This window comes from Xyrauchen texanus, chromosome 8, assembly GCF_025860055.1.
Source record: "Xyrauchen texanus isolate HMW12.3.18 chromosome 8, RBS_HiC_50CHRs, whole genome shotgun sequence".
In the NCBI taxonomy this organism is placed as follows: Eukaryota; Metazoa; Chordata; class Actinopteri; order Cypriniformes; family Catostomidae; genus Xyrauchen; species Xyrauchen texanus.
The window spans coordinates 44,744,652-44,772,209 of record NC_068283.1 but is presented as its reverse complement, the minus strand read 5'-3'; the positions used below and the strand labels follow the sequence as shown (position 1 = coordinate 44,772,209).

At 39.6% G+C, this 27,558-nt stretch overlaps 2 protein-coding genes across 4 annotated transcripts; one reads left to right on the top strand and one right to left on the bottom strand.

The window, feature by feature from the left end:
• The first annotated feature begins 1,519 nt into the window (after positions 1–1,519).
• Positions 1,520–20,497, top strand: LOC127648295 (uncharacterized). 2 transcript variants are annotated; one of them, XM_052132888.1, is made up of 17 exons: positions 1,520–1,642; positions 3,734–4,078; positions 4,174–4,530; positions 5,774–5,884; positions 8,810–8,896; positions 9,008–9,100; positions 9,347–9,418; positions 10,258–10,371; positions 10,602–10,736; positions 12,912–12,995; positions 15,503–15,601; positions 15,763–15,846; positions 16,460–16,555; positions 16,774–16,872; positions 17,716–17,744; positions 17,839–17,892; positions 19,126–20,497. In XM_052132888.1, the coding sequence occupies exons 1-17, from the start codon at positions 1,585–1,587 to the stop codon at positions 19,315–19,317; spliced, it is 2,109 nt and encodes a 702-aa protein (XP_051988848.1). In that variant the 5' UTR covers positions 1,520–1,584; the 3' UTR covers positions 19,318–20,497. The 2 variants fall into 2 exon arrangements, with proteins under 2 accessions (XP_051988848.1, XP_051988849.1); XM_052132889.1 differs by lacking the exon at positions 1,520–1,642 and adding an exon at positions 2,135–2,262.
• Positions 20,498–20,550: 53 nt separating this feature from the next.
• tmem220 (transmembrane protein 220) lies at positions 20,551–24,887 on the bottom strand. Of its 2 annotated transcripts, XM_052133011.1 has the most exons (6): positions 23,954–24,878; positions 23,820–23,849; positions 23,669–23,729; positions 22,624–22,747; positions 22,476–22,535; positions 20,551–22,295 (listed from the first exon to the last, which is right to left on the bottom strand). In XM_052133011.1, exons 1-6 carry the CDS (start codon positions 24,056–24,058, stop codon positions 22,163–22,165), a joined length of 513 nt encoding a protein of 170 aa, XP_051988971.1. In that variant the 5' UTR covers positions 24,059–24,878; the 3' UTR covers positions 20,551–22,162. The 2 variants fall into 2 exon arrangements, with proteins under 2 accessions (XP_051988971.1, XP_051988972.1); XM_052133012.1 differs by lacking the exon at positions 22,476–22,535 and having other exon boundaries at positions 23,954–24,887.
• Positions 24,888–27,558: the final 2,671 nt, after the last annotated feature.

Below are 27,558 nucleotides of genomic sequence, written 5' to 3'. Positions count from 1 at the left end.
ACTCTCGTTACAGTACTTGAGTAAATATTTCTACTTTTTTAAGTATAAATAAACAATAGTAATTTTCCTTTATTAAAAATTAAGTATTCCACATCGCTACATTTATTTTTCACCACATTTACAAAAAATACAAATGAAAGTAATTTGTACATAATTAACACTTTATTTTTACAACATAAAAGCGGACCCGCGTCTCCCTTGGGCATCCCCGCTGCCCCGGTCGCCGTGCTTGTAGGGCTCCCCCCTCATTAGGCTGGACCTACCACCGCGCCACTCCCACGTACGCCTTCACAACCCTCATGGTATATTTGCCACATGTTACCTCCCCCTAGATTGGGCAGGATGTGGCCTCCGCAGGGTCTTTTCCCCCTGAAAGAATAGAACGCCTTCCCCAACACATTTCATAGCGTTAAGATAGCCCCAGCCACTTCACGTCCTATGCGAGAGGCATAGTGAGAGATAAGGCCGCGGCTGCCGGGCTTGCTCCCATGCTAGTCATGTAGCACCTATTCCTCCAGTCTGGGGTGCGGGGAACATAAGGTCTGTACATGACATCTCTTTTGGAGCGTTGGGGAGGGCTACCTGCAGCCGACACAGTTGCCTCTAGCACGCAGTAGCCTGCTTGCACCTGTCTCGACAGTTCACGTAACATGGTCAGTGTGTGGCGTTTTTAGATGGGACCCCTTGTGTCACTTCATTCGACACATGTCGAGTGAGTGACAGAAGGGGAACGTCATGGTTACTGTCGTAACCTCCGTTTCCTGAGGGATGGAACGTAACGTTGTGTCCCTCCTGCCACAGCACTAGACCTACCACTGTAAACGGCCGTGCCTTAGTCTCGGCTCCTCAGTGCAAAATCCTGACTGATCCTGCCCCGCTTCCTTTTATACCCATATGTCCGGGGTGAGGCATGCAAATTCTGTCTGCCAATTTGACATTGGCCTTTTCTCAAGTTCAGAGGTACGTTTGGCATCCCAAGAAGACCCCTTTTGTCACTTCATTCGACAAAATGTCTCGTTCCCGCCCTTATGACAGTAACCATGACGTTATGAAATGGAAGCGTAATAAAGTAACTTGTAATGTAATTACTTGAGTAGTTTTTCTGCAAACTACTTATTTACTCTTACTTATGTACCTGAATTATTTCAACAGTAGCAGTACTTTGACTTAAGTAAAAAACTATATCTGTACTCTTTCCACCACTGGTTATAAAATACTTATTCAGTGCTTGATCTTCCAAGCATTTCTACAGTTTCAGATTATAACATTTTGGTGTAATTTAAAAACTAGATTAGATGTATTTTTTATAACCAAGTCCAGAGTTTGAAAACATGAAATGCTCAAAACAACAGTCAGAATGTTACAGAGATTTACAGTAAACTTCTGTTGTAATACAATGTTACAATCTTTAGCCAAGCCTGTAGAACTAGTTTATCTGGATTTTCCACACACTTTGTTTTTGTTCCTCAGCTCATTTGTATTACAATAAAACATGTTTATAAATAGTCTGCAACAGAACGCTCACGACAGAAGGAATGTTTTACACTTGACTTTTAAAGACACAAAGATTTGTATCAGATCTTCATGAAAATGGGTTTACTTGCATTCATTTTGGCGGCAGTCATTCTGATGAAATCTGATGGTATGTTTTCTCTTTTCTAAGAAACATATAAATATGCTGTGCTAAATGTAAATCTCTACACCTGAATTGAAAGCATACCTTTTTATGAAAGTCCAATCTCTCCTGCTCAACTCGTTGTTAGAAACATGATACGTTTCTATTTTTATCAGACTATTGCTACCATGACAATGTCTTGATAGGCTAGAGATACTACTTGTGTATTTTACTGGTTGCTGGTAATTTAAAAGATTTTCTTTAGCTTCATCACACTTTTCTTCTTTCAATCACTTTATTTTTTATATCAGTTACTAACACACGTCCTCATGTGCATTTCTTTACTTTCCACACTAAAGCAGACTGGCTTGATCACTTTTAATAACAGTGTAGTAAATGCATACCTGTGGCAGGTTTACAGGAAGTGACTTTGCTTTAATTTAAAACGTTTTTTTTTTCAAAGAATGAAAGTGAAAGCTTGTTGCTTTCAAGAGACGTTGAACAGTCTGTTTGTGAACACAAAGAAGGAAAACAAATATTTTATTCGGTTGAAACAGAGATCACTTTTGTTTTGTGTGATTTAACATTTTTGAAGATGCACCTGCATAACTTCATGTTCGTGTCAGTACTGCTGATGATCTCTGAGGGTAAGTCAAATCAATCTACAGGACGAGAGCGTTGAAACATCTCAGATGTGCCTCACAATGGTGCTTTCCTTCATTTCTCTCTCTCTCTCTCTCTCTCTCTCTCTCTCTCTCTCTCTCTCTCTCTCTCTCTCGTCTGTCTGTCTCTCTCTCTCTCTCTCTCTCTCTCTGTCTGTCTCTCTCTCTCTCTCTCTCTCTCTCTCTCTCTGTCTGTCTGTGTGGAGTGGGGGTGGTGTAGTGGGCTAAAGCACATAACTGGTAATCAGAAGGTTGCTGGTTCGATCCCCACAGCCACCACCATTGTGTCCTTGAGCAAGACATTTAACTCCAGGTTGATCCGGGGGGATTGTCCCTGTAATAAGTGCACTGTAAGTCGCTTTGGATAAACGTGTCTGCCAAATGCATAAATGTAAATGTCTGTCTGTCTCTCTCTCTCAATATGTATAATAAGGGGGTATCTGCCTAGTTCGGTCTGGCATGCATTAGTAGGTTTTGTTCTCTGAACTCTTAGAATGCATGCAGGGATTCTATGGGGTGTTTGTCCCATCTCCAGTAATCTGCCAGACAGGGGACCCCAAACCTCACTTCTGTACAGAGCAATAGGCATTATAATACTATCAAAGATCTTACACCAGATTGTTACAGGAATGTCAACTTGGGTAAATTTGCCCTTAATAGCATAGAATGCTCTTCTAGCTTTCTCTTTAAGTGCATTCACTGCCAGACCAAAACCCCCTGCAGCACTGATGTTTAGAGCGAGGTATTCGTAGTGTCGGGTGTGTTCTACTGCAGTGTTCCCCAGAGTGAATGTGTATCTGGTGTCCTGTAATCTGGATTGTTTCTGGAAAATCATAATTTTAGTTTTGTTCAGATTGACTGTCAGGGCCCAGTTCTGCCAGTAGTTCTCCAGCAGGTCCAGGTGCTGCTGTAGCCCTTGTGGAGTAGCTGACAGCAGCACCAGATCACTCTGCATAGAGAAGAAATTTAACTTCAGAATGATTTAGAGTAAGACCGGGTGTTGCAGATTGTTCCAGTAGCACTGCTAACTCATTCATGTAAATGTTGAACAGAGTTGGACTCAAACTGCAGCCCTGGCTCACTCCTCACCCTTGAGTGAAAAATTCTGTTCTTTTATTGCCAATTTTAACTGTGCACCTGTTGTCTGAATACATAGATTCGATAGTGTTGTACGTTTTACCCCCAATGCCGGATTGTAGAATTTTATAATATAGACCATCATGCCAGATGGAATCGAATGCTATTTTAAAATCAACAAGGCATGCATACATTTTGCCAATGCTTTTTGATGAACGTGTTGATTGACTATTGTGCATAGCATGTGAAGGTGGTCTCCCTCTCTCTCTCTCTCTCTCTCTCTCTCTCTCTCTCTCTCTCTCTCTCTCACTATCACACTCTCTCTGTCTCTTTGTTTTCATTAAATTTGCATTTATTTTAAATTCATTTTCATTTTTAGGGTTTATTGTGAAAGGTCCCGCTGCTCATCTGGTTGTTCCTCTGGGAGTTTCAGCGATTCTGACCTGTTTTGTTGACAAATCCTTACCAATAGAGGGACTGATGGTGGTTTGGATAAGAGCAGACTCAAATTCGTTAGTGCATGTGTTCCAAGATGGCGTGAGTGTACCAGAGGCCCAGTATCAGGATTATCGTGACAGAGCTCATTTCTTTACCGACCAGATTCAACATGGAAACTTCTCCCTCCTGTTGAACAATGTGACAGCTGAAGATAAAGGTTTTTACAGATGTAAAGTTTACAATGAACATGATTCTAGTGAAACTTTGGTTGAAATCAAATCTGTTGGTGAGTGAAAACCCCCCCACATGAAGCTCTTTAAAAACACTTTACAATTTAATTAGATTTTATGATTTATCATTTTAAATGTGTATTTTTGTCAGAGCGTTTGATAGTATCAGGATCAGATCACTCCATATCTGCGTATGTGGGTTATGATGTCACTCTGAACTGCTCTGTGGACTCTCACATCACACCTGAAGAGATTGAAGAGCTTTCATGGAAGAAAACAGATACATATCAAGATATTCTGGTCCTGCTCTTCCAAAAAAGTAGAATTATAACACATTCATCACATGAGCAGTACAGAGACAGAGTTGAGTTCTTCACTGATGAAATCTCCAAAGGAAACTTCTCTCTCAGACTGAAGAGTGTCAGAACTGAAGACCAAGGCATTTACAGGTGTCACGTAGAAGCTGGAAATTTTTCAGGCAACACAACTGTGGAACTGGCACAACTGGGTGAGCACAAAAAAAAAGTCTGAGTCTACATAAATACATTTAAATTTGTTTAATGCAATTTTTTACTTTGGGGACTGAATCTTTCAAGTTGAAAAAAATGAATGAATGAATGTTACATTTATATAGCGCTTTTCGGACACTACACTCAAAGCGCTTTACACAGTGAACGGGACTCTCCTCAACCTCCACCGGTGTGCAGCATCCATCTGGATGATGCGACGGCAGCCATAGTGCTCCAGTACACTCACTGCACACCAGCTATTGGTGGAGAGGAGAGAGGAGAGTTATAGAGCCAATAAATGGATGGGGATTATTAGGAGGCCATGACTGAGAAGGCCCAATGGGGGGAATTTGGCCAGGACATCAGGCTTACACCCCTACTCTTTTTTTTACGAGAAGTGTCCTGGGATTTTTTAATGACTAGCGTCAGGACCACGGTTTAACATCTCGGTGCTTTTTTTTTTACGTTATAGTGTCCCCGTCACTGTACTGGGGCATTGGGACCCATAGACACCGCAGGGTGAGCACCCCCTACTGGTCTCTCTAATACCCCCTCCAGCAGCAAACTTAGACCCCAGTAGGTCCTGACCAGGCTCAACCCTGCGTAACTTCATTGGGCTTCATTGCCTTGAGCTACATGACTGCTAGTTAAAAAAAAGAAAAGAAGAAGAGGCAAACACACTATAAAGTAGTCCACGTCTGTGCTACATTCCAAATGGGGCTGGGGTGTTTTCCGATTTTTTTTGAGTAATTTGTATTTGCATTTTGACAAGATTTTTGATTTGTTTTAAATTGTTAAATTGACATTTTGCATAAAAACATTGCATAGCGCTATAGTTAGATATGCTGTAAATTCACCCAAGGGGTGATGGCTGCTCTTTTTTACATCAGTAATATCCTGACTATACTTTGTGATCAGTTGAATGCCACTTTGGTTAATTAATGTACCAATTTCCTTCCCAAACTGCAACATCTGTAACTTTTGGCCGCCAGTGTATATACCAGTGGAATATACACACAAATTGTTTGATATACAACCAGCACTTTCTAGATAAACTTGATAGTGTATAGATATTGATTTCTAGATAACATTCTGGATACCCCATGACAATGCACTTTTCAACTTAATTTGACCCAATGTCAAACCTATAAATCCAGTAGCCTAGAAAGTATATTTGCAGTACAATATACAGAAAGTTTTGCACAATAATCTTGTCTATAGTAAGTAATGTGTGGGTCACAGGTTTCTCTGCTTTGCATGGAATGGTGTTGATGTTGTGTATTGCTGCATCTGGATCTGCACTACTGATGTCTGTTCTATGGTATCTACAACACTACAGATCACAAAATACAAGTATGTTTGCATGGAAACTATTATTTTCCCCTTCTGTCACTCACTCGACGTTGTGTTGAATGAAGTGACACAAGGGGTCTTCCTGGGATGCCAAACGTACCTTTGAACCTGAGAAAAGGCCAATGTCAAGTTTGCATGCCATGGACATACGGGTATAAAGGGAAGCGGGGCAGCGAGTGCCAGTCAGAATATTTCTTCGGAGCTGAGCGGTTGTGCAACAGCAAGCTGAGTTCACCACTGTTTCATTCACCTCTACTGGCGATAAGCACTGCTGTTGGATCTATGGTGCATTTCCAGCTGGCGTTCTCTCTCTCTCTGCACGCTGTGCAGTCTACGCCCCTGGGCGCTTTCATTGCCTGAAAGAGTGTTTCTCCTACTAAAAAGAGTTTATTTCCTCTAAAAGAGTTTGAGTTCCCACTCATAAAAGAGCAATACACAGCAGGCGTTGAACGTCCTTTTAAGGATGCATCTTTTTAAAGATGTCATTCCACCTCTGTGTAGTCAACTTCTTTTCTCACGAGAGAAAGCCACTTCAGCCGCCCCCCGCGTCGTTCATTCTTCCCACGGGATTGAGCATGACCTGGCTGGCGATGAAGGCGATTTGGGGATGATGACAGGCTCGGTTTCGCCGGGTAAATCGCCATGAACCACCTGCCCCCCGGCACACTTGCTTGCTTCCGTCCGAGCTCGGGATGAGTGCGGCTCGCCTCGTGGCCAGCCGGCATTCTCCATTGAGCCCCCAGAATTGGATGACAACATCCGTCTGATGCTGATGACTCATCTGGGCTGCCACCTTCGGGTCTGCTCGCCCAGTCTGAGGCTGACACGTAGATGTCCGCTATGCTTTCCCGGCCTGCAGTGAGCGCGAGGCTGGTCTGGAAACCTCCGTCCCCCCCTCACGGCTACTCGATCGGTTCCTCGGGTCAGGGCGCCACTCATGCGCCAAAGACACCTTGGCACATCTTGCCACGGCGCCACCAAACCAGCGTGCCCCGCCTGCTCGCCGATGGCGTCCCCCTGCGGCTAAACAACTCGGCTACGCGATTCAGTTCACCCGGTTCCCGCCTCGTTACAGTGGTGTTTCACCCCCAGGTGGTCCAGCTGATATGGGACCAATTCGGCAAGGCACAGATAGATCTCTTTGCCTCCCAAGACAACTCCCACTGCCCGCTCTGGTACTCCCTGACAGGAGCTGTTCTCGGGACAGACGCGCTGGCACACAGCTGGTCCTGTGGGCTGCGTAAGTATGCATTTCCCCCAGTGAGCCTTCTTGCACCGGTGCTGTGCAAAATCAGGGAGGATGAGGAACAGCTCATACTGGTGGCCCCTTACTGGCCCATCCGGGCCTGGTTCTTGGATCTTATGCTCCTTGTGACAGCACCTCCCTGGAAAATTCCCCTGAGGAAGGACCTTCACGTTTGTTCCCTGGACGAGATGCGGAAGATCTAGTGGATCTACCACCTGCAGTTGAAGACACAGTCAACTAAACCAGAGCTCCCTCCACCAGGCACCTTTACACCCTAAAGTGGCACTTGTTCACAAATTGTTGTTCTTCTCGAGCCGAAGACCCGCAGAGGTGCACAGTTTGGTCAGTGCTTTCATTCCTGCAGGAGAGGCTGGAGGGGAGGCTGTCCCGCTCCATCTTGAAGGTGTATGTAGCTGCTATCGCAGCCCACCATGACGCAGTAGATGGCAAGTCCCTAGGTAAGCACAACTTGATTATCAGGTTCCTGAAAGGCACCTGGAGACTGAACCCTCCCCGGCCTAGCCTGTTCCACTCCTGGGATCTCTCTGGGGTCCTCTCGGACCTTCAGAGACCCCCCTTCGAGCCGATTGATTCAGTTGAGCTCAAGGCACTCTCCCTGAAGACAGCCGTCCTGATCGCGTTAGCCTCCATCAAGAGGGTTGGGGACCTGCATGCGTTCTCTGTCAGTGATACTTGCCTAGAGTTCGGTCCGGCACATTCTCACATTATCCTGAGGCTGTGACCCCCTTCAGGGACCAGGTCAAGAGCCTGCAAGCAAGCTGCCCCGGGAGGAGGCAGACCCAGTCTTCTTGTTGCTGTGTCCGGTACGTGCTTTGCGTATCCATTTGGACTGCACACAGAGCTCTAGAGGTTCTGAGCAGCTCTTTGTCTGCTTCGGCGGACGGCGGAAAGGGAACTCTGTCTCCAAACAGAGGTTAGCTCACTAGGTTGTTGATGCTATTGCCTTAATCTTATCACACCCAGGCCATGCCCGCCCCTTGCGGGTTCGACCACACTCTACAAGAAGTGTGGCATCCTCGTGGGCACTGGCCCATGGCACCTCCTTAGCAGACATCTGCAGAGCAGCAGGCTGGGCAACACCCATTACCTTTGCCAGATTTTACAATCTCAGGGTTGAGTCGGTCTCATCCCGTATTTTGTCAGGTCCGAGCCGGTAGAGCTCAGTAACTGCACAACCGACCGGGTTGTGCTTGCACAGAGCCCTTCACCAAGTTGATCCAGTGCACCTTCTATCCCAGGTTAGCCACTAAGCGTCGCTCCCTCGATGTTCTCCTCCCTATCCTTCTGGCCGGCGAATTCAGCGGAGCATTTCGCAGCTAGACCCACTACGAGTCACAGGTGATCTGTACTGGGGTCGGGCTCCACGGGCTTACACACGCTTCCCTTTATACCCATATGTCCGGGGCAGGCATGCAAATTCTGTCTGCCAACTTGACATTGGCCTTTTCTCAGGTTCAGAGGTACGTTTGGCATCCCAGGAAGACCCCTTGTGTCACTTCATTCGACACAATGTCTCGTTCCTTCCCTCAGGGAATGGAGGTTACAACAGTAACCATGACGATTTGCTTGTTTATGGCTTTGAGTAATATTCTTCAGTCAGTCTGAATGATAAATACAAATAATAAATTCTAAAATGTTGTGTGGATATTTCTCTCTAGATAAAGCCCTGTTTCTTCAGATGTTGGTAGTCTGTGTACCAAACCTTATTATGTTCTTTGCCTTTTTATTCTGGGGCGTTATTGAAGGTGAGTGGTAATTAGTATTATTTGTCTGCAAATCTATTCATTTAACAGTTGAGTTGCATTTGTCTGTTAGTATGGAATTGATTGAGCATCATTGAAATAACTTTGTTCCAGGATTTCTGAATGAGACAGTTGCTTGTTGTGCTCATTATTTCCTGCGTCCCCTTCTGCTGTTATGGGCAGCTCCACATTCAGAGCATTTTCCTGGTTTGTTCACTTCAAAACATTTTACATTTAAACATTATTGATCGAAGGAAGTGCTCAAATGAGTTTTAATGTTAAAGTTAGTTCCAAACTTTGCCTTTGCATGGTACATTTTCACAGCAAATTTCCCATAAGTTGAAAAAAGAAAGGATAAATCCATTACCACTTTTATATTTCAGCTTCAAAGGGTTTTGTCTTCTTGTTACTGTATATGATAGTTGATTTACTGTTTTCTTTCCTGTTTTACAGGCGAACGTAAAACCACTATGCACTGCATTGTTCATCTACAATATTCGCTTTTTGCAAATGTTATTTATTCAGGTAGGCAAATATTCATACTATGCCCCTGATTGTTTCATGGTAATTGTAATATTGAATGTGTGTGTTCGTGTATTTCATGTCTTTTATTTTGAAAGTTTATTTCCTGTTTCATGTCATGTGCTCATGTGATTCCTGTTTCCCTCCTTCGTGTGTGTTGTTGAGAGACACCCGGGACAGAGAGGTGCGGTAACCTTGGTGTGCACACATGTTAAGACTCCTGTGTGTTGCGGTTGTACAGAGACAGTTCCACCTCTAAAAATGAAATTGTGCCCAAGACAAAACAAGACCAAAGTGGCAGTTGCGAGTGGGGTAGCCAATTGGGTGGCCAGGCTTCGGTCCATGGTGGCCACGGCCACCCCTGGCCACACCCTAGCTATGCCACTGATGACACTGTGGAGACTCGTAGCATGTGGAGGCTCATGTTACTCTCCGCGATCCACGCGCAACTCACCACAAGCCCCATTGAGAGCGAGAACCACTAATCACCACCACGAGGAGGTTACCCCATGTGACTCTACCCTCCCTAGCAACTGGGCCAATATGGTTGCTTAGGAGACCTGACTGGAGTCTCTCAGCACGCCCTGGATTCAACCTGCGACTCCAGGGGTGGTAGTCAGCGCCAGTACTCACTGAGCTACCCAGACCGCCAGTTAACATTGTTAATTCAGAATTGTATCAGAATTTAAAAAGTACATTTAATCTTGAGTATCATCTTGTGCTCGTTTGTCTTCCCTCAAATGTTATTATTTATTAGTAGGACATTCTACAAATGAGATGTTTTTTGCTGCCTATGAACTGTTTTTTAATGTTTGTTAATTGTGACTTTTTTTCTCCCCCAGTTCTTTTTAGAGCTTTTTGGCAAAAAAGTGTGAATTATGCAGAATTTGACAGAGTCTTGATAACAGTCCTCTTTGGAATAATGATTCTGATATCCATCATCAATATCGTTTTCTGTAAGTATTTCTTTAGGATTTTTCCCAAGTTGTCATGCATCAGTGACATACTTAGTAGGGTTAGTTACAGACAAATCAAGTGAGACATTTTATTTAAACATTTATTACAGAAATCTCAACCTACATTTTGTCCTTTTGAAGTCACATTGAACACATTAACATTAATGTATTAAAGTAATTCATACATTCACTTTTGCATCTCCACCAACACTATTTATTTATATATACAGTACTGGCTGAACTCATTAGAAATAAAGATGGACGCATGCGTGCTGTATTAGACTTCGTGTCTGACATTGGCCATGATGTTCTGCCTCCATTACAACTCATCTTCCTCTTCTACGCTTTTAAAGCTGCCAGTCACGGTAAGTGACCGTCTCTTATCCTTCAGGAACCGTATATGTAGAACATTCTTTAAATAGAAAACTAGATGTTGTGAGAACATGTTTAAGAGAAATGAGAACTGATTCAATACTGATTATGAAGTAAAACAAGTAAAAACCACTCGGTCTTGGGCTGCAACTAAAGATTATTTTGACAAGTGATTAATCTTGTGATTATTAGAACGATTATTCGACTATTCTGCGATTATTGCAACGATTAATCGTCAGCTCTTAACCGATTATTCAGCTTGTGCACCGAGTAAAAACGTTGTATTAAATGTGCTTTCTAACAAAATCATCTTTTAAAAATACCTCTAAATGACATTCACTGAATTAAAGGGGGAAAAATAATTTTATTAAGTTTAATTCAGTAAATAATTTCACAGCAAAAAAAAAATCCCCTTGTTATCAAGTGTATTTGTCTTGTTTTCCTCTTAAAAATGTCTAAAAATCCTTAAAAAAAATTACATTTAATTAAGAAGCAACATATAAGATATTTAGACTCGCTTTAAGAGGATGTATCTTAAATATACAGTAAGTGTATTTTATATATATAAGTATATTTTGTCTGCACTCGCAGAAGTATAGACAAGATCTATTCTCTAAAAGCAAGTCTAAATATCTCATATGCTGCTTCTCAGGTCAATGCATCTTTTTTATAGGACTTTTAGATATTTTAAATATTTGTATTTTTAATATTATATTCAACATTTTAAGATAACAATTGTTTCTTCTGCAGTCTAGCTGCTAAAGTTAATGTATGTTGTTTTACAGGCGTTTTAGATATTTATATTGTAAAACAAGCCAAAACAAAATCAAATCAAAAACATATTTTGTTGCCGTGTATAATGGGGGTGAATACTTCCTCTCTCACCTTTCTGTTCACTTCAATCCATCTTTAACTCACAAAAAACAAACTCTTTTTTTCACGATAAGAAATGCACAGTGACACATATATTATGATTCAATAAGTCACGAGCAATCACGTTATAGTCTAGCTGCATTAAGCGTGTGCGCTTGAGGGACGAGCGGCCCGTGACAGAGTGTGCATCTGCAGGATGCAGTTTCAATCTCTCCCCCTTAGATCGGGACATATATTTCCCTCATACTTTGCGATCTGCATCACCTGTAGCTGTTTGGAAAGTTTAGTGTGCATCTGGAATGTGAGCGCTGTTTTTCATCAACTAATCGTTTCAGCCCTACTGGAGTCTGTTTAGCACAAGTAAAATCCTAGATTACTGCAAAAATCTTAGATTTGCATGTTTTTCATTTGTTAATAATAACAAGTTCGGTAAGCTTGTTTATTTTTTCATACATCCCGACCCGAAGTCCTACTGGAAAAACTGTCCAGTCGGATTCTCGGGTCCCGTCGGGCCCGGGTCGTGTTTACAGACCTCTACCACTGATGACAGTGTCATGTGTTGTCAACATGGCAGCGCCCATGAGGGGGCGACCCACTCCATGTCAAATTAAACAGCATTTATAGGGTTTTTGACAAGACTTCAGTCTTCATCTTATGTGAGTGTAAATCATTTTCAGCATATTTTTAAAAGATGCAAGTCATGTCTTTATGTGTAAAACTTTTTTAACTAGCAAAAACGTACTTAAGCTCCCAAAGGGCACGTTGTCAAAGTCACTTATTCAATTATTCACTCGTAACACATTATAAGAAAGTGCTTCACAGCTGTTCGAATGCTCCTCAGATCGCATCATTTAATGTGTAAAATGAAAATAATAAATAATAATTGAAACAAATAACAATAAAAAAAAGCAAAGTGATCTCTTTAGTAATCAAAATACATTTGGAAAATAACTATTCTGATGATCAACCATTTAAATGACAAAACAGTTACTAATATTTAGCATTTTAAATCTGTAATGCCATTAAATGTACTCTGTTACTCCCTAAGGCTGTACGTAAACCTGTTACCAATGTTACTGCAAGTCACTGCACATTATTTGTGGAAAGTGCCAAATGGATCATGCAAATACACAATAAGTTGCTTTCTATAATTATGCCTGTTTCCTCTTATGGACAGTCTCTCATCAGTTAATGACCTCAACTCTATAATTGTAATTTTCAACCAATCTGAAAAAACGTAATGATTATTAATTAATTAATTATTAAGATAATTAATGCATTTTTGTCATGTTCAGCACTTTTTGTTGTGGGAGTTTTCCCACTCTTCTTGACGCTGACAAGATACAATTGGAACAATGCATGTGAGAAAAAGCTGGAATGTAAGTATGTAATCCCGTGTATTGGTTTATTTATTTGAAGCTGCATAAATAATGGGTAAATGGACAAATCAATGATTATTCATACAGCTATGAATGTCTCTAAATATATTTATATTTGAAAGATTTATGTTAAATAACAGTAATTAAAGGGACAGTTCACCCACAAATACTCACTCTTATGCCATCCCAGATGTGTTTGACTTTCTTTCTTCTGCTGAACACAAATGAAGATTTTTAGGAGAATATTTCAGCTCTGTTTGTCCTCACAATGCAAGTGAATGGGTGCCAAATGGAGGGGGAGCAACGCATCAGAACTTGCAAACTTGACCTCGGCCCTCGTGAATTTTTATATATTGGTTATTTCTTAAAAACACATAGCCTTTTGCTTCAGAAGACATTACTTAATCCACTGGATTACTTATATGATGGCTGCATGTGTTTTTTGGAGCTTCAAAAATGTGGCACCCATTCACTTGCATTGTGAGGAGCTACAGAGCTGAAATATTCTCCTAAAATCTTAATTTGTGTTCTGCTGACGAAAGAAAGTCACACACATCTGGGATGGCATAAGAGTGAGTAAATGATGAGAGAATTTACATTTTTGGGTGAAATATCTCTTTAATGTTCAGGGGAAACTAATCCTATACTTCAAATTTGAATGTCTTTGCCTAATATTTAGACTAAGTTTGCTTTATACACTCCAAAAATATTGTAGCCTATTTTTAAGATTTACACGATTAGATTTGATTGAAACTGTGTTATGAAACTGAAATGTGTAAAACTTTTAAATAGGCTACATATATATACAGTATATATATATATATATATATATATATATACATACAGAAGTCAGAAGATTACACACAATTAAGTCATTAAAACAATTTTTTTAACCACTCCACAGATTTAATATTAGCAAACTATATTTTTAGCAAGTCGTTTAGGACATCTACGACACAAGCAATTTTTCCAACAATTGTTTACAGACCGATTGTTTCACTTTTAGTTGACTATATCACAATTCCAGTGGGTCAGAAGTTTACATACACTAAGTTAACTGTGAAAATTATGTCAAGTCTTTAGACAATCAGCCAGTTAGCTTCTGATAGGAGGAGTACTGAATTGGGGGTGTACCTGTGGATGTATTTTAAGGCTTACCTTCAAACTCAGTGCCTCTTTGATTGACATCATGGGAAAATCAAAAGAAATCAGCCAAGACCTCAGAAAAAACTGTGGACCTCCAGAAGTCTGGTTCATCTTTGGGAGCAATTTCCAAACACCTGAAGGTGCCACGTTCATCTGTACAAACAATAGTACGCAAGGATAAACACCATGTGACCACACCAGCCATCATACCGCACAGGAAGGAGACGCATTCAGTCTCTTAGAGATGAACGTTGTTTGGTCAGAAAGTGCAAATCAATCCCAGAACAACAGCAAAGGACCTTGTGAAGATGCTGGAGGAATCAGGTAGACGAGTATCTATATCCACAGTAACACGAGTCCTATATCGACATAACCTGAAAGGCTGATCAGCAAGGAAGAAGCCGCTGCTCCAAAACCACCATAAAAATGCCAGACTACAGTTTGTAAATGCACATGGGTACAAAGTTCTTACTTTTTGGAGAAATGTCCTCTGGTCTGATGAAGCAAATATTCAACTGTTTGGCCATAATGACCATCGTTATGTTTGGAGGAAAAAGGGTAACGCTTGCAAACCGAAGAACACCATCCCGACTGTGAAGCATGGGGGTGCAGCATCATGTTGGGGGGTGCTTTGCTGCAGGAGGGACTGGTGCACTTCACTAGATGGCATCACGAGGAAGGAAAATGATGTGGATATATTGAAGCAACATCTCAAGACATCAGCCAGGAAGTTAAAGTTCGGTCACAAATGGGTCTTCCAAATGGACAATGACCCCAAGCATACCTCCAAAGTTGTGGCAAAATGGCTTAAAGACTACAAAGTCAAGATATTGGAGTGGCATCACAAAGCCCTGACCTCAATCCGATTGAACATTTGTGGGCAGAACTGAAAAGGTGTGTGTGAGCAGGAGTCCTACAAACCTGACTCTTATTGTGAAACTTATTGTGAGAAGCTTGTGGAAGGATCCCAAAATATTTGACCCAAGTTAAACAATTTAAAGGCAATGCTAACAAATACTAACTAGTGTATGTAAACTTCTGACCCACAGGGAATGTGATGAAAGAAATAAAAGCTGAAATAAATAATTATCTCTACTATTATTCTGACATTTCACATTCTGAAAATACAGTGATCCCAACTGACCTACGACAGGGAAGGTTTTCTACGATTAAACATCAGGAATTGAGTTTAAATGTACTTGACTAAGATATATGTAAACCTCTGACTTTAACTGTATGTATATATATATATATATATATATATATATATATATATATATATATATATATATATATTGAGTGTATTTAGAAAAAATAACCCACTTAATGTTACTTTATTAAATGATTTTCATCTTTTTCAGGTTTAAAGTCAGTCAGCAGAATAGCGTGGTTAATTTTCATGATAGTGGTGAATGTTATCATGGTATATTCTCACCTTATGGCACTGGAAAAAGAGAAAGGTATAATAATATTTCTTATACTTATAATAATATGCATAAAATAAAATATGAATATTAAAAGTTAGGCTAAGTCAATTTGTTTGGCTACTCCATTGTAAATACATTTTTGTTAGAAAAAATACAAATGTTAACGAAAACGTTTTTTTTTTTTGTCTTTGTAGATTGTGCTGGATGGGCCTGTGTAGCTGCATTTTTACAAGTTCTCTGGGGAATTGTCGTCCTGAAACACTCATTTGATGAACTGGGTACAGTATTCATCATTCGCTTTTAATAATCCTCTATGTTGTTTGATTTTTAGGCTTTTGCTGGTCTCCAAATGTCCTCGTGGTGGCGTAGTTACTCAATGCGGGTGGCGGAGGATGAATCTCAGTTGCCTCCGCGTCTGAGACCGTCAATCTGCACATCTTATCACGTGGCTTGTTGTGCGTGTTACCACGGAGACTTAGTGCGTGTGGAGACTTTCACGCTATTCTCCACAGCATCCACACACAACTCACCACACACCTCACCGAGAGCGAGAACCACATTATAGCGACCACGAGGAGGTTACCCCATGTGACTCTAACCTCCCTAGCAACCGGGCCAACTTGGTTGCTAAGGAGACCTGGCTGGAGTCTCTCAGCACACCCTGGATTCAAACTCACGACTCCAGGGGTGATAGTCAGCGTCAATACTCGCTGAGCTACACAGGAACCCGCTCATATATATTCTTATACATTTGAGGAAAAAGCAAACAACATTTTTGATGATCTAAGACTGTATAAAATCTACCACATGTGGAAAGAGTACCAAATGAAACACTGTTCATAGATTTATATTTTTCACATGTTTAGGAAAAATGTTTAATCTGCCTTACAGATCTTCCTTATAGACCCGTTGTGTACCTTTTTGGATCAGTTGTGGTTGTTTTAGTGAACTCTGTTGCACTGATGGCAGAACTGATCCTGAAAACGGGTGAGTAAACCAACTTTTAACATCATACAGGTGCCATTACAGAGACAGTACACATATAGATTACACAGCAGTGCCTGTGATTCCTCAGTACTGAGGTATTGCTTGATGAAACTGTTTAAAATGTACCACTTTTGTGATGTACCGTTTACTTTATTTAGAACCGGATTGATTATTTCTGTAAACACAATCGTTCTCACTGTAATATATTAATTCCACAGTTAATGGAGAGCGTGCAGTGGGTGATCTGAGAAATATCGTCTTTCCATCTGAATGCCTCTTTGCCTCTTCTGTGCTGTTGTTAGTCATATTAGAGCCTTGTGAGTATAAACTAGACTTAAACCATCAGTTAAATAACATTTCAACCTTGATGCAAAGCTGGTGTTTGATTGACAGAGACAGTATTTTAAATAGTTTTTTTATGCAACACTTTCTCAACTACTTTCTAGCCATTTGTTGGTTGATTTCGCCAAAGAGTGTAAACACTGGCTTTGTTTTGATATTCAAATATTGCTCTCTTTGTTTGACTGGCCGGACCAGGCCAACACAACAACTTTGGCTCTACTTAGAGACATTTTTGGGGGACATGGGTATCTCAGCGAGTATTGATGCTGACTACCACCCCTGGAGTCGTGAGTTTGAATCCAGGGTGTGCTGAGTGACTCCAGCCATGTCTCCTTAGCAACCAAATTGGCCCGGTTGCTAGGGAGGGTAGAGTCACATGGGGTAACCTCCCTGTGGTCGCTATAATGTGGTTCTCGCTCTCGGTGGGGCGTGTGGTGAGTTGTGTGTGGATGCCGCGGAGAATAGTGTGAAGCCTCCACACGTGCTACGTCTCCACGGTAACGCGCTCAACAAGCCACGTGATAAGATGCACGGATTGACGGTCTCAGATGCGGAGGCAACTGAGATTCGTCCTCCTCCACCCGGATTGAGTAACTACGCCACCACAAGGACTTTGAGCGCATTGGGAATTGGGTGTTCCAAATTGGGAAGAAAAGGGGAGAAGGTCTTTTTGAAGGTCAGTGTGAATTCATAGGGCTTTGTTTGCCAAATCCAGGAATCCGCTGTTATATAGTTTGATCATAGTACAGCTGAAATTGATAGATCAATTTCTAAATGACTCACTAAATATCTTTTCTCCCGCTGCTCTTCACACACAGTCATTAAATATAATCAGCAGTGTTGTCAGGTGAGTAATATCAATATATTGCATTGCATTGATTTGAGATTGACCAGCGACACTTTTTAATCAGGCATTTACCAGTATTTCTTGCCCAACACAGAATTCAGCAGAGTCTAATCAAGCCAGCAGATCGCACCAGAACCATTGCTCTCAGGTGAATATCTCCCACAAGGCTGGAATGATTTGATGCGGAAAAATAGAGCTGTTCAGTCCTGACGTCAATTTGTATGCCAACCCAGAAGAATTTCCAATTAGCCACGTGATAAGATGCGCGGATTGATGATCTCAGAAGCGGAGGCAACTGAGACTCGTCCTCCGCCACCCGGATTGATGTGAGCAGCCGCGCCACCATGAGGGGGAATTGGGCATTCCAAACTGGGGAGAAAAGGGAGATTTTTTTTTTTTAAAAGAACGTGATCTGTCACACATCACAATACTTATTAGATTAAATATTTTTTTAAACTATTTTATTTTTTTGTTTATTTTTTAGACGTTATTGTTGCAAAACGCATATGCCACTTTTTACATTAAGTGCAAATATAATCTAGAGTCCCATACATTAATTTGGTAATTTAATGCATTATTCATTTACATATCATTTCATTAAATATAGCCTATTTAATAATTTATATATCAAAATTAAGAACTTCTGAAGTAGTAATAGCTGTGCTGATAAAATAGTTGAAATATTTGCATTTTTAAGCTTTATGCTTTTTAAACTAGATTTACTTATTTGCACAATATAAACTTGATGAGTTTTAATGCTGCGTGTGTTTGGATAGGTGTACTTGTAGGGAGGTGGGACCCATTTTTTTTATATTTGCCTAGGGCCCACAAAATGCTAGGGCCGGCCCTTGCCACTGACACCAAACTCGCCCAACTTTGACCTTCAAAGTTCATTGTGAAGATTCCCACTCAAAAATAAGACCAATGTTGTGCTTTTGATCATGCTGTGAGGATCTGTAATGAAGCACTGGTGTGCTGAAAATTAATTGTCCTATTTTCATTTAAAGTTTTATGAATTCATTTCAATATCAATTAACATTGTCAAAACATTCAAGGAGTGTGTTCAATAGCATATTATGTACGTTTTTCAGTACAGGTACAGACTGAAATTTTGGTATTGTGACACCCCTACGAGTTCACCATGTGGAATTTATGTTCTAAGACAAAATGTGAAATTCTCCAAGTTATTTTGACCACGGACCTTATTTGAATAATAAAAAAAACCTATAGGAAACTCCAATGGGATCCAATGGATCTAAAATACAAATCCTCTTCCAGGTTTTAAGACTACAAACTGAACAGCTCTATTTACTTGATATTAAAACTAATATACTGAAGCAGAAGATTTCATATGGCAGTTTTAAATATGTCTCAATCTCAGGATAATGCTGCTGCATCTGATGAATCTCCATCCACTGGATCACATCAGAACCAGAGCTCTGTTGAACTTCATGAACTGAGACCTCTGCTAAGGACTCAAAATCAAGAGTCTGGGAGAAGTGAAGAGACAGAGGGAACTGATTCACTGGTAGCGCAAACATCAGCAGCATTGACAGGAAATACTTCGGACTGAATTTTTACCCCACTTTGACTGTTTGCTCCTTAAACATTTACAGGCCAGTGATCAAACCGAGAGTGCAGTTTTATCCGCATTTTACGACCGGTGCAGCAACATTTTATTTAGTCCATAAAGTTGTTCAGCTCTCTTTGATTGTGCGCTGCTGTTTTCTGTTGCGTACAAGAAACATCAAATTGCAAACCCTCCAAAAGTGGGACGAATTCGTTGGAACCATGGAGCACACTGCATTTTTCACACAAATACCATAATTTGCTTTACAGAAACCACAGTTCTATTTAACCATGATACAGGGACGGATTACCGACCGGGCCAATGGGGCCAGTGCCCATGGGCCCTTGACTGCCTGGGGGGGCCCTGGGCTTTAAGGTTGCGCGATCTAGATTGGTGATCCCCCACTCGATAAACCTTTTTAGGCATGAACTACGAACACCCCCCCATTGGGTGGAGGTGGGCCCTTAGAGATAATTGGCCCCAAGGCCTTTGCAATTCATAATCCCTCCCTGCCATGATAACAAGGAACCATATATGTTTTTTTTTGTTTTGTTACAGTACAAGGGTCTTATCTCAAATACCTCACTTAAACTCTTGATCTTATGCAAGAACATTTCAGCATGTCATTTTTCATGAGGGTAACTATAAAGCAGAAAAAAGGGCCATAAAGTCTGTGACCTCTTATGGTCCAAGCTATCAGTTTTAGTCCTGTGTAAAATACTATAAATTCTGTGTAAAATCTTAAAAGTGTAATAATCTCTGGTTGTTGGAAAAATGTGAATATTTTTACAATAAGATTATTTTTACAGTTATTGCTCCCTGGCACCCTACACCCATCACCATTTGTAGAACCGCTTTCTGTGTGTGTGTGTGTGTCACTGAATATCTATAAATGTTTGTTTACACATTTGTGTCTCTTAGCTAAAATCTAAACAGTCAACTTCAGATTTTTCAATTGCATGTTTTTATGTTGGGGCTGTGACAAAGTTTTTATGTAGAAGTGCATATATTTATGGTATTGTCACTTTGGGGGTATGGAGAATATTAAAAACCAAATGTCAAAAAGAAAACCAAGCCCTGTTTTGTTCTGTTTTTTATTTTGTAACATTTTTATTAGTCATATTTACTCATTTATCCCGAACATTTATCCATATTACACCTGAACACCTACTTATTCATGCAATCACCTGAATCAGCCAATGCTGTAGTTCAATGCAATTCGGTCTAATGCATTGTTCACATCAACCATCAGAATAGGGAACAAATGTGATCTCAGTGATTTGCAGAGTGGCTTGATTGTTGGTGCCAGATGGTCTGGTTTGAGTATTTCTGTAACTGCTGATCTCCCGGGATTTTCACACACAACAGTCTCTAGAATTTACTCCAAAAACAAAAATATCCAGGATGGAAATGCCTTGTTGATGAGAGAGGTCAGCAGAGAATGGCCAGACTGGTTCCAGCTGACAGAAAGGCTATAGTAACTCAGATAACCGCTCTGTACAATTGTAGTGAGCAGAATATCATCTCTGAATGCACAACATTGAGGCGGATGTGTTACAACAGCAGAAGACCACATCAGGCACATTATTAGGACCATAGAGTTCCTAATAAAGCGCTCAGTGAGAGTAGTCTTCTTTTGCCAAATATAAATTTTTGTTTACATATACTTCCTTAACATTTATATTGCATTTGTGCTGATTATTTCTAACTAATATGCCTACATATTGCAACAAGCATAATGCTGCACAAAGGGATTTCATTAATTTCATCACAAGCAAGTTTGTCTCTGCTAGAGTCGGTATTACCTTCAAGTTTAACTGATCCTGAGCTGCTCTCTTGGACACTGAATTCGTTGATGTTTTTAGAGACATCTCAGAATGACTTCAGGTGGCTGTTTTGAAATCTGACTTGAAGAAATGCAAATGTTGTTTATCTCAACACAATACACTTTCGCTTTACTATTTGTACAACCATCAGTGCAGCCTAGCACACATTAGAGGCACACATATGAATGCTTTGATCCAAGGCAACAAATTTATTGCTGCAGTTCTGAGGGAGTAGATTACAGAATAACAAGGTCCCTGATCCCTCTGCTGGAGAGATATCTTCAGGCAGCACACGTTTCTGCTCCTGGCAGGCTCGCCAATTGTTAATTTCCAATGAACAGATTCAATGAATGGTGCCATTTCTCCTTTATCTTCTCAGCTCATGTCCGTCCCCTCCCTGGGTGTTTCTCTTACAAAACATAAGGCACCAAATGTCACTCTGACCTATTACAAACCTAGTTTGCTCAGATGAAGGTTTTGCCCTTATGGTGCATCCCAAATTGCACATTTCTGCACTATGGTAGTTTTTGTAGTGCAAGTACTATTGTAGTATGATAGCACTGAAAATGCATCATTAATAGTTCCTTTTGTAGCGTTACTACACTGACAATTCACAAACTATATGGCTGTAATTTCTTGACACTGCTTGCCGCTACGATTTCTACCTGGTGTTATTGAAGGCCCACCTCCGACTTGGGTAAATGACCAATCATACAATTAGAATTTGGAGTGGCACCATGCCACCCATATGGACACGCCCCTGGTTTACATCAAGAGTTTATAAAATAATGTGGTGAAACATATTTGTAAATATGATCAGATTTGCAGACATACTGTATCTATATTCTCTTTATGATTACATTTTTTCCATTTATTGCATCACATCACAATGACCAAAAATCGGACAGATCCGAACCATTCAATTAACTAGGATAACTCTACTAGAGCAGTCAAGAATGAGCTGGATAAGAGAGAATCTTTACAAGCGTTTTATGTTTTGTTTTTGTCCATGAGCTGGTTCATCAGAGTGCAGTTGTACAGTGTTCAGGCCAGTCTTTTCTCATCTCTGTGTTCATGTAGTAATAAATCCATGTGATGAATGGAAACACAGTGACTCCCACAGCAGTGCACAGCCTGAAAGAGCCAACAGCACTCCTACAGGAGACAACACGGAGATTAATGCTGAGAACATGCATGAAATATATTCTATACTGCATGTGCTTCAATGATCAGCTTTATAAATTAATGGACTCTGACAGGAGAGTTTAACTAGTCTGTAATTTACATCATCTATGTATGTGAAACATAGAGTGTGCTGATCTATAGCAGGTTTACCTTCCTGAATGTCTACACAGCAGCAGCCAGAACACTGTGAGCAGGAGTCCAGAACATTCCCTGAGAGCAAAGATTTGCATACTCTATTCTATTGATGTCATTTAATGCATGCCTCAATGAGGATATAGCTCCTCTGAATTGTTGTTACCTTCCTTCCTCTTGTTGGAAAATGTCAGTAATTCCCACTTTATAAAGATTCCAGCCCAGTATGAACACAAAAGCAGTGGATACAAGAACATAAAGATCAGCGGTTCTCCTCCAAAATAATGTCTCTGGAAACATTAGAACAGAAAAGTTATCGATAAGACCACAACACCAGGTCCCCATTGACGATCACTATACAGCATTGGGTAAGTTACTCTAAAAAAATAATTAATTACTAACTACTAATTACATCTTCTACAGTGTACTAATTACTCTGTCTGAAAAGTAATTGCATTACTTATTACTAATTACGTTCTAAAACTCTGATCAACCTCGATCAGATGAAAAATACACGGATAGACATGGAACTGTTCCTTTAATTCTTTCAAATAAATCATATAGAACATAATTAATTATTCATGAACTGGCCGAAAAATTTAAAGGGGCAGTGTTAAATTAGAAAACATACATTTTTAACATTAGACGTTACATTTACATCTTACATTACACTGTGACTTACAGTGTCCTTATTACAGGGACAATCCTCCCCAGAGCAACCTGGAGTTAAGTGTCTTGCTCAAGGACACAACGTTGGTGGCTGTGGGGGTCAAACTGGCAACCTTCTGATTACCGGTTCTGTGCTTTAGCCCACTATGCCACCGCCACCACTTTTAAATTCACTATTGTTTCACACTGAATTGTTCTATAGTCTATACAGTATTTAACGAAATTACATCAGACGTAACTGTAATTAAATTACTGAAAAATTAGAAGTAATCCCTTCTTTCAATGAAAAAGTAATTTAATTACAGTAATTAATTACTTAGTAATGCCTTAAACCCAACACTGCCTTTATATGAAACAAAGCAGCATGAACATTCTGATAAAGATCACCTTTTGTGTTCCACAGTGGAAAGAAAGTGATACATGTTTGTAGCGACATGAGGGTGAGTAAATGATGACAGAATTCCAGATGAAAGTGGCAGTATTTCTAATTAACTCCACTAGATGGCGGCAGCAATTCAGGGGGGAAAAAACTTTCTTCTTACCTGTGATTTCTTGTTGACAGCAAATCAGAAAGCACAATCCAGCTGGAATCGCATAAGCAACCTGCATAATTAACACACACACACCTGAGAGTGCATTTACATTTTACAAAAGAGGAAATTATTCTCATTTAAGGTGAAAGTGACGTTTTACCATCCACAAAACAGAATCTGGATCATTTATCTGAAACATAAATGAGATTTAGTACAAACCAGCGATGATCAACTTTAAGTGTAATAATCGTGGTTCATTTTAACAGTTTATCTGTAGATAAAAACGACATTTACTTGCACGTAAGATGCCAGCGAGAAAAACACTGACATGAATAAATTACAAACTCTCCAGATGATCTGAGAAAACCCGACGCTGTTCTCGTTCGTCATTTGGCCCATTTTGCATTTATTATAAAATTGTAATCGCAACAATCATGCTCAATCTAAACAAACTGAACTTTATCACTGTGTCGCTTCCAGGATATGACGCACTGCTGCACTGAAGCATTGTGGGAAATGTAGTTCCAATTCACTACAGAGCGCATTCAGGAACCGCAAGAAAATACAAAACGCGACCAACATAATGCAAAGACTACATCCTTTAAAACATGTGCGGGAGCGTTTTAAATTAAATAACGATTACTCTTGCCAATTCTGTCAAACATGATGCACACATACATACAAAAATATATATTTTATTGATATGGAAAGCTTAATAAATAAATACTGTTTTACGGTTGGGTGGAATTGACATAATAATAATATACTTCAATGACCATTGGATAGATCAAGATAAAGCATGTACAATTGTTGATATTAATTCATAAAATGAAATGGTCTGGCTCCAAACTACTTGATTAATTATTTCCTAAATGTTTTGTAAATATTTTAAGGTTTAAAAAGGCTATTAGAGCATGTAAAATTGTAAGAATGCCATTATCACATAAGTGGCTCCCTTCTCCTCTTTGTATTATTTTATTGTATTGTACTCTGACAACCGTTCATTTTATTATTATCTTTACATTTAAATGAAGATTTCTCTTTGTATTGATTGTTTTTGTCAATCAATCAATAAATAAAATAAAAATAAACAAATAAAATAAATATAGTGCCCGCCCACTTTTCCAGCCGCCTGTGTTCCGGAAGTATTTTTCCCATTCTCATAAAATCGTTCATAAAAGAGTTGTAAAGCATGAAACAAACCAACCAGCTCTGGGGTAAATCACAACGTTACAAAATATAATTGGAAGCAAAAATACAAAACAAAAAACAAAAGGCTATTTGAAAATCGGACAAAAAGAGGCAATGAACTACAATCCCATGAAACATTGCGAATGACGTTTTAATGACGTCATTGTTTTAATTAGTTGGAGGGGATTTTAATATTATACTAAATGGAACAATAGATAAATGGCCACCAGGTCGACCTAACGTAAATAACATTCCTAAAAATTAAATGGATAAATTCAATCTTATAGATATTTGGAGAACCAAATTCCCACATAAAAAGTCACTTACCTGGAGTAATAAAACGGGGTCTAGTCAATCTAGACCTGACTTCTGGTTATTGTCTGAGAGCTTTAACAATGATGATGTGGAAGTTTATTTCTACTCCACTAACAGATCATAAAGCTATCAGTGTTCATATTAAATTCTCTAGTACAAGTTGTTTTACTAATGGATTGGAAACTTAATTCACTGCTACTATATGATTGATATGCAGCTTTTGGGATAAAGCCATGGAGAATGCATTTTGTTCAAATTGGTCAAAAGTCACTAAATATTTAAGGAAATTTGGCAGCCGAATGGCCAAAGACAAAAAGAGCTGAAGAAACCAACATTATTGTTAAAATAACAAAATGTGCAAATAAATGCCCAGATAGAAAAATGATTATTATCAGATCTGCAAATCAGATGAACTATCTAGGAAAGAAAGCTCAAGGTGCGTTTGTCCGATCAAGGAGACGCTGGCTCGAAGAAGGTGAATAAAATTCACAATCCTTCTTTAATTTAGAGAGACACAATCTTAATAACAACATTAGTAAATTACCTTTGAATGGGGTTGTAACAAAGGACATTAAACTCATTTCCAATTACTGTTGTGAATGTTTTAAGAAAATATCTCCATCCAATTATTCTCCAACAGTATCTGATGCTCCTCTGAGTCCTATAGAGGTGAAAACTATTGATGAAAATTAAAATTAACTTTGTGATTTGACAATTTCTGTTGAGGAAGTGATAAAGGCAATTAATCATTTAAAAAGTTATAAATCACCAGACACAGACGGTTTGACCACAGACTTTTATAAGCAATTTACTAAAGATTTGGACCCTTTTTTGCTTAAGATGTTTAATGAAAGTATTAGTAATTTAAATTTATGCATTTGGCAGACGCTTTTATCCAAAGCGAATTACAGAGCACTTACTACAGGGACAATCCCCCCAGAGCAACCTGGAGTTAAGTGTCTTACTCAAGGACACAATGGTGGTGACTGTGGGGATCAAACCAGCAACCTCCTGATTACCAGTTATGTGCTTTAGCCCACTACACCACCACTACACCATCACCACAAAAAATGATTGACTTATTCTCGATAACTGGCGTCCAATTAGTTTACTGAACAATGATTATAAAGTATTTCCCTGATATTCGCTGTTTTAGATTCAGTTATTGAAGAAACACAATCTGGCTTCATGAGGAATAGGCATATTACAAACAACATTAGATTAGTTTGAGATATTTTGGATTAACCTGAATTTAATGTAGATAATAAGTTTATTCTTTTTATGCTTTATCCTTTGACTCCGTAGAGCATCAGTTTATTTTTACATCAGGAAATGTCTTCACTAGGGCAATTAAAACCCTTTATAAGAGCAGCAACAGTTCAATTAAACTGTTATTTGGCACATCTAGTAGGTGTAATTTATCTAGAGGGATTAGGCCGGGTTGCCCTGTCTCTCCATATCTATTTTTGATAATAAGTCAACTCCTTGCTAATCATATTAAAGCCAGTACGATTAAAGGACTATTGCTGATAGAGAACTAGTTATAACACAATTAGCAGATGACACCACCCTCTTTCTCCAAAATGATAACCAAATTCCCATCGCAATTAAAGTAATCAAAGAGTTTTCTAAAGCATCTGGTGTTTATTTGAATGTAAAGAAGTGTGAACTAATGACTCGGAGGAAGTTTAATCAATGGCTTAAGAGACTTGTCATTAAGAGCGAGAGTTTTGATTTCTAAAGCAGAAGGTATTTCCTGGTTAACTTATACAGCTATGGCTCTTCAGGCTGATGATAAGATGCTTTTTGATTTTGCTTGGAAATATGGATACATTATATAAGAAAAACGATCGTAATGAACTCATATGAAAATGGTGGACTTAATTTCCTGAACTTTGCTACTTTAAACAATACATTTAAAATCAACTGGATTAAACACATAGTTAAGTATCTAGTATCTATTTGGAATATTATTCTCCTCCATATTTGATCTAGTTTGGGTGGCATACATTTCTTCCTTGTTTGCAATTTTGATATTAACAAAATACCTGTGAAACTTTCTGCATTTCATCGTCTTTTCTAGCATGGAGTTTAATTTACAAACACAAGTTTTCACCTCACCAGTACTTTATCTGGAATAATAAGGACATTCTGTTCAAACAAAAGTCTATTTTCTTTGAAAACTGGTTTCGAAATAATATTGTTTTGGTGGACCAATTATTTAACACAGATGGCCTTCTTTTTTACTTAATAAGGAATTCATGGCAAAATATAATATTCCCATACCACCAAGGGAATATATATTTATTAGTAGTTTGAATGTGAATGGAGGCAGACTCGTTTGCGTCATGGGAGTGGGTGATCGCTTCCGGGTTTGTTTGGCGGGCTTTCTG